The sequence below is a fragment of the Chionomys nivalis genome, chromosome 19, assembly GCF_950005125.1.
Source record: "Chionomys nivalis chromosome 19, mChiNiv1.1, whole genome shotgun sequence".
Classification (NCBI taxonomy): Eukaryota; Metazoa; Chordata; class Mammalia; order Rodentia; family Cricetidae; genus Chionomys; species Chionomys nivalis.
This window is the reverse complement of record NC_080104.1, coordinates 34,985,522-34,992,405: the sequence shown is the minus strand read 5'-3', so window position 1 is coordinate 34,992,405 and position 6,884 is coordinate 34,985,522. Positions and strand designations below refer to the sequence as shown.

The following is a 6,884-nucleotide window of genomic DNA, read 5'->3' as shown; positions in this document are numbered from 1 at the left end:
CTATGGCCTGGCAGACCCTCCCACTCCCTCCCCCCCACCCCCCGCCTTAGTAAGGCTCACTTATTAATCCCTAGTGTTTATGCAGTTATCCCCTCCAAACTTCTGTAACTTCCCTTCTGGGTAGGTTCCTCAGTCCTCAGGAATGCCAGAAAGAGTCACAAGCCTGTGCTTTGTGGCTATAGAAGCAGAAAGAGCTACTAGGAGAGAAACGGTGGCTGTTATGAACGCTTCACAGAGCTCTGGGGATTCTGCTATCTTATGTTCTTACCACGCTCCACGCTCGGTGGGCTTTTTCGATATGTAGTTGTCTTCAAGTCGCCCATGCTCTTGGAACTCACTCCTCACCCTCAGTCCTTCAAGAAACCCCAAGAAAATGACTGCTCCATTAATCTAGACTTCTGTGGAATTGTTTTCATGATTTGTGTCCAGCGCCCTACCTATCTGAGGTAAATAGACATTTGATCATGATTCCCCAAGCAGTAGCACGTGTGTTAACCACAGCTTGGTAGAGTTGGACTGGAGTTGATTTTTCCCAGCTGGGCCTTGGGGAATAGTAGCCATGGTTGACAGCTCTGTTTGGCATCAAAACGCTGGATGAACTATGCATTCATACGCTGCCCCGTGATAAAGGGTGCACTCACTAACCCAAAGCTCACATAGATTTACTGGGGTTAGAACCACATCACCTCAGAGCTGCAATTTGTATCTCTCAAATATTATGCAGATTTCTGGCAGACAAAGCATCTTTTAAAAGTGGAAGATTTTTTTCTTAATTCATTTTGACAGATTATCTTTCAAAGTTTGGAGTCCTTTGGTCCGGGTGACATTTAAGTGGTTCCTGTGGGCATCGTGCTAACTGCATTGTTATCTAACTGCAGTGGGAGAGAGAAGGAAATTCAGATGCAATCTATACTGCCGGAGGCCCAAAGCCTACTAGATACTGGACAAGCATAGATATTGTGCTACCGTCTTTGCTGCCCACTTGGCATCCTCAGACTGCTCAGTCTCCCATCCCAAACATGGACCAAACATCCTTGCCACCTGCTCTGTCATCCTGACCATCCACTGTATCCCACAGGCATGGAGGCTGAGTTCCATGAGCTTATATGGGTGTTCAGGAGCTGTAGTGCAAACAGGAGTACTAAAGAAACTGGTCTAATTAAAAGCATCAAACAACAACAAGAACAAGAACAAGGTCACTCACAACATAAAAGAGCAAGCTGCATGGGTAGACAACCCAAAGAGGATGTCACTGTGATCCAACACACACCAACTACTCTCAGTCAGGGACTTATGAGCCCTGTGGCAGCATCCCATTTGCCTGCTGTGAAGTTGCAGGGCGTGTGCCTCAGCAGCTGGACTGAGGAAGATGGTGGATACCTTCTGCATGGCATATGGTATCTTACTTTCTTCCAGAACTTGGTCTTGGCACACTGTGGCCGCTCTGTAAAGTCCCCATGCCACCGGATGGCCCCATGCTTCTGTCGGATGTACTGAATGGACTCAGGCATGGTACTGTAGTCCTTGATCTTCCCCAATTCGATCAGGATGACCTTCATGCCATCCTGGATAAGGGCGTTGTAGATGGCAATTTGTTCTTCTGACATGCCCTTTAGAAAGCCGAAGCTGGAAGATTCTGGAGCCACAAGCACAATCAGTCTCCTACACAGTTTAATGTTTTCATCAATGACGTTGGCCACAGCTGGAATGGAGAAGAAAGATTCAGAAAACCATGCAAGAAAACAGCAAGGCTATAACGCTACTGGAAATAGGAGAAATGGGCACAGGGAAAGGAGACTTTCAAGTAGGCAAGACTGAGGCACAGGTGGATTAACTTTCTTTACCAACTGTTCTTGGCAGGGTTTCATTTGGTGGTTACATTTTATTCTGTTATCTGTTGATATGTCTCTTGCCCCAAGACTATCTAGCGAGATGTTTTATTGCAGCAACAGGAAAATATCTTAATCAGGGGGAAAGATGGCATAACTTATGGTGTATAAAATTTACTGTGGAATGTTATTTTAACTAGGTGAAAATGTGTTACATTGTTTATGCTACAGAATATTACTTTAACTGTATAAAAATGTGCTACATTTGTTTTTGCTGTGTTTGTTTAACAATGTAAAGACGTGTTACATTTGTTTATATTTCATTTGTTTAACAGTGCACAGATGTGTTGTATTTTTACCTTGCCTGCCTAAGGCACCCGATTAGTTAAATAAAAATCTGAACAACCAATAGCTAGGCATAAGAGGAATAAAAGGGGCTGGCAGACAAAGAGAGTAAATAGGAGGAGCAAAGAGAAGAAGAGAAAGGGAGAGAGAGAGGGACAAGCCTGAGGTCAGAAGCCAGGCAGCAGTCAGGAGACATGGAAACAGCAGGACCAATGGTAAGGAAACTGCCAGAAAGTAAGACATACAGAAGGAAAGAAAGGAAGGTTAAAAAAAAGCCCTGAGGCAAAATGTAGATAAAGAGAAACAGGTTAAGTTATAAGAGCTAATGGGATAAGCATAAGATAAAGTCGAGCATTCATAACTAATAAGAAGTCTCCGTGTCATGATTTGGGAGCTGGTTGGAGGCCCAAAAGAAAAGGTCTGGTGCAAAAATCAACTTTAAACATCACAGTATTTGCATATTCAGACTGATGAGAAACTAGACCACAGTTATTCTCAGTGACAGCAAAGTGAATGACCATGTGACTTTTCCAGTTTTGACCAAGACTGCTGCTTGTTCCTATGACTGGGTGAACTGTATCTCTGGGCCAAAGAGACTCATATGACTGAAACCAGGATTCCCTAACATTCTGTTTAGCACTACACCTAATAAAGCAAAGGCCTGACTTCTGAATGTAAGGGGTAGTGGGACTAGAAAGCTCTGTACATAGACTTTTGAAAGCCCCATGTGTTCAAGGGACATTTGTAACATGAAAGAGAGGTAGGGAGAGGAAGGAATGGGAAAGGAAAGAAGTTTCTTTTTTTTTGTTCTTGTTTGAGATAAGGTCTCTACATACAACCCTAACTGGCCTTGTATTCCCATTCATCCTGGCTCAGCCCCCCCAGTGTTGGGATCACAAGTGTGGCCTCTTATTTTTGTCATTTGTTGTCTAATGCCTCCGTGAAAACATACCTTGTCCAGGGAATTCATCCCTGCCGAATATAAATAGCTTATATCCACACTGCTTCTCCAGCACCTCAGGCAGGATCCTCAATGCCATTGTGTCCACATCGTGGCCCTGGCTCGCTGTTGGGCACTTGGGGTATAAGACATAGGCATCATACAGCTTCCCATCTGAAAGGAAAAAGAAGTAAGCTCACGGAATGACTGTAGCAGATCTCTCAAGTAAGCAAAGTGAAACCTACGTCACTACTGTGATACACTTCAGCCAGGGTTCAATGGCCTCTATGTGGCCCACTGACATGCCATGACTTGGCATTCCATGCTACCATACTGCGTTCTTACAACTGACCCATGAGAGACCTGTCTCATCCTCACTTTAGGGGAATAAAATCTAGACCAAACAGGCGGCACATTTCTGAAATTACTAATTGTATCCTAACTCTCCCACTGCTTGTGGTGGGGCTGAAAATGAGACCTCAGAGTCTGGGACTCATTAATTGCAGATATGGGCAATGGAGACCTGTACTGATGATCCCAAGCCAAATGGGTTGGGTCCCGCCTAACTGAGCACACCAGAAAATTCATCATAGACAGAAGAAGTCTCAGCATACTCCAAATGTGCCCTGTATCACCGAGGAGTCCATCACTACAGCACATGTGGCCAACATGTCCATCGTGGACAAGGGTTTCCTGGGCAGCTATGGGACCCATCACTATGCTCACCAGGGTAAATGTGAACAAGACACACCACTTGACTCTGCGCACCCCTCACAAACAAGATAAAATGGTTTATGACATTTAAGTTGACAACAGCAAAAGGAACACACAAAAAACAATTCTCATTGACTGGAATTCTTGACAGACAATACTCATAGAGGGTATAGAACAGCTGCTGGGTGTGAAACAGTGGGGAGAGATAGGGGCGGGGTGGGGAATGAGGATCTAAGAGCAGAAGATTAGCAAGAATCCAGCACAGATGTGTGAGAGAGAAGCAAGTCAGCACAGATGTTTCCGCTTCCCTGACCACTGCCATGCAAGGAGGCTGCTGTAGAGAGAGCTATTGGGGTCTTTTACAGTGGAGACCTCCATCAGTACTAACCAAACATCTTCAGGGAACTCGACAATGGGAACCAAAGTCAGGGCTAAGCAGATTCAGCTTCGGGGTCATAGGCAGGTGCTAGGGGAATGATTTGTGTTTGGAGACAAACCCAACACAGTCAAGGCTCCTATGACATTCTCAAGGTCACCAGATAACTGCAGGAAACAGATAACTTTTTCTGTATAAAATATAATGCTAAATATATGACTTGCCAAAGTTCAAGGTTTGGGTGTTGTTTGTTTGAGGGTGGAAAAAAAGAATAAAGAGAAAAACAGAGATCTTAGACGTTCTTATTTCTTGTCTGTTTAAGAAGGAACCAAACCTTCCCATGTAAGGATTTAGACGGGTTTAGACTTGCATCCCTTGGGAGCTGTTGGCTCCTTGATGCCCCATGTACATATAGCAGGAAGTATCCTCCTTGGAAAATGCAGTTCCCACATTGGTACCCAAATTTATCACCCCTAGCCCTGGCACAGCCCCTGGCATCTCATAGTTTCTCATTCTCCTTCCACTGGCTTCCCTTAAATAGCAAACAAAAGGAACTGTATTGGCCAGATGTTTTCTCTTGTGGCAGAATCCTGTTCTCTTTGGAAACAAGGCATCAGAGGACATAGGTTCTCCTTGGTCTCCAGCTTGCCATACTCGGAACAGATGGAGAGAGATCTGGTGGCACAAAGTCTCATGTGTTTTGAAAACCCAAAACAAAGCAAGCCCCCAATTATCATGTCTTTTTTTCCTAAGCATGCTGGAAACCAAACCCAGGGTGGTGAACATGCTTAACCCGTGAGCTAGCTGTATCATTAACCCTCAGACCAAGATCTGGAGCAAAGGTAAGATTTACAGACTTGTTCCCCACATGTACTGGGCTTTCACCACCCTCAGAGACCTACCTGTAATCCACATCTGGGTTGTTTTGTTACAACCCTCCGATTTCTAATAACTATTATTATTTTATTTCATGTGTGAGGACATGAAGTTGACCTGTTTGATACATGCATGCAGTGCCCAAGGAGGCCAGAAGAGGGTATCAGACCCCTGAAACTAAAAATAATAGACAGTTGTCCCCTTGAGTGTGGGTTCAGGGAATCAAACCAGGGCCTTCTGGAAGAGACGTCACTACTGTTGATCACTGAGCCATCTCTACAGCCCCTATGTACATTTCTACAAACATCCTCTGATGTTTAAAAGACAGGATCAGATAGTAACATCAGGCACTTCCTGGCTAGCTCTGAGAGATACACTTGAATCCTACAATTACGAGCAGGAAGCTGGATCAACATGGCTGCATGATTTCTCAAAGGTGCACAGAATTTTCTAGGCCCAAGCTGCTCATTTCCCCTGATGTAGCCAAATAAGACTCTGAATCAGAAAACTGAGGACAGATTTCTCCATGCCTCGCCCTATCCAGCTCCATCGCAAATGACAGAAACACTTCTGTTTTGTTTTGTTTTGTTGTTTGGTTTTGTTTTTCAGAAGTGTGCCATCTCGCACAAGGAAGTAATGTGTAATTCCACTCCTTTAAAACTGGGTGGTTTCCCGAAGCTGTGTACAATGGACCTGACACCAAAAAACAAAAACAAAACCCCTCAGCTCCAGAAAACACAAGCAAACAAGGCTTTGGCCTGTCTCCAGAAAGCCAACATTGTACTTCAGGGAAGCCCACCTCTGTGAGACACTGACAAGAGATGCCCTTGTGGGAAGGCCCTGAGGAAAGGGTGGCTGTAAGTCATCCAGCTAAGGCCTCAGACCCCCCTGCGAACATCTGCACAGCCCACAACACACACAAGCACGAGGGATGGCCGTTGTGCACAGTGAAGTTCCAAGGTGACTTGTCTCCCAACCATAGTCACAGGAGCCGCAATGCAGGAGGAAGCAAGAGACAGAGAGCAGCAGATGATCCTGCAGGCTACCTCCCAGAATTTTCTAGAATTTCAGGTGGCTGTTCTGGGGAGACTCCATTGTACTAGTTGCTGTTCCCAACCTCTCTCGAGAGCAGGGGGTGGCAATATATTTCTGTCCTGACCAAGCTCTTGTATTTTCTGAGGCTATTTCATCATTCCTTCAGGTAAAACATTTGTACAGCCTCTATGGGCCGTTTGTAAAGCCCAAACAAGATCATCTTTATAGGTTGATCACTGTTAAAAATTACCTAATGTTTCCTCAGTTCTGTTCTCTCAATTCAACATTGCCAAATTTTATGCCTGACAAACTCAGAACAGTGATAAAATCGAGCAGGGTTGATGGATGAAACTCGAATTTTAAAAGATACTCTATGTAAGGTTCTCTACCGAGTAGCCTCAGGACTGACTGGTGTTTCTACTCCCGGCATGTATAGAGGACCTAGAAGAAAAGCCACATAAAACACGTAATCATATTTACTTTGGGAATACGGAAAGCCAGGTTCCTTACACTACGCTAGCGACTGTAAATAAGGACTCTCCAGGAAGCCATCTTTGGAAACGAGTCCCAGAATGATCTATCTTATTTCATGAACCACAGAAACATTTGTGGGAAAAGCCAGAATTAGCTGACTTGGCTTTAGGTACGAAAGCAGATTCACCGTTAGAGCCCAAAACCTCTCCTCAACTCTGCAGCTTGCTTCACTTGTCTTTCTGCCCTTGGCTTTCTTGTGCACCTGCTGGGTTGGTTTTAATTGCTCCGTTCTGTG

At 44.7% G+C, this 6,884-nt stretch overlaps 1 protein-coding gene across 1 annotated transcript in view; it reads right to left on the bottom strand.

Annotated features, from left to right (window-relative positions):
* Positions 1-228: 228 nt before the first annotated feature.
* The window catches only part of Il1rl2 (interleukin 1 receptor like 2), a 33,608-nt gene continuing 26,952 nt past the window's right edge, over positions 229-6,884 (bottom strand). Inside the window, exons 10-11 of the mRNA XM_057751470.1 lie at positions 3,127-3,288; positions 229-1,702 (exon numbers count right to left, since the gene is read on the bottom strand). Coding sequence (XP_057607453.1) covers positions 1,284-1,702; positions 3,127-3,288 — 581 coding nt within the window. The 3' untranslated portion in view covers positions 229-1,283. The remainder of the gene's footprint in view (positions 1,703-3,126; positions 3,289-6,884) is intronic.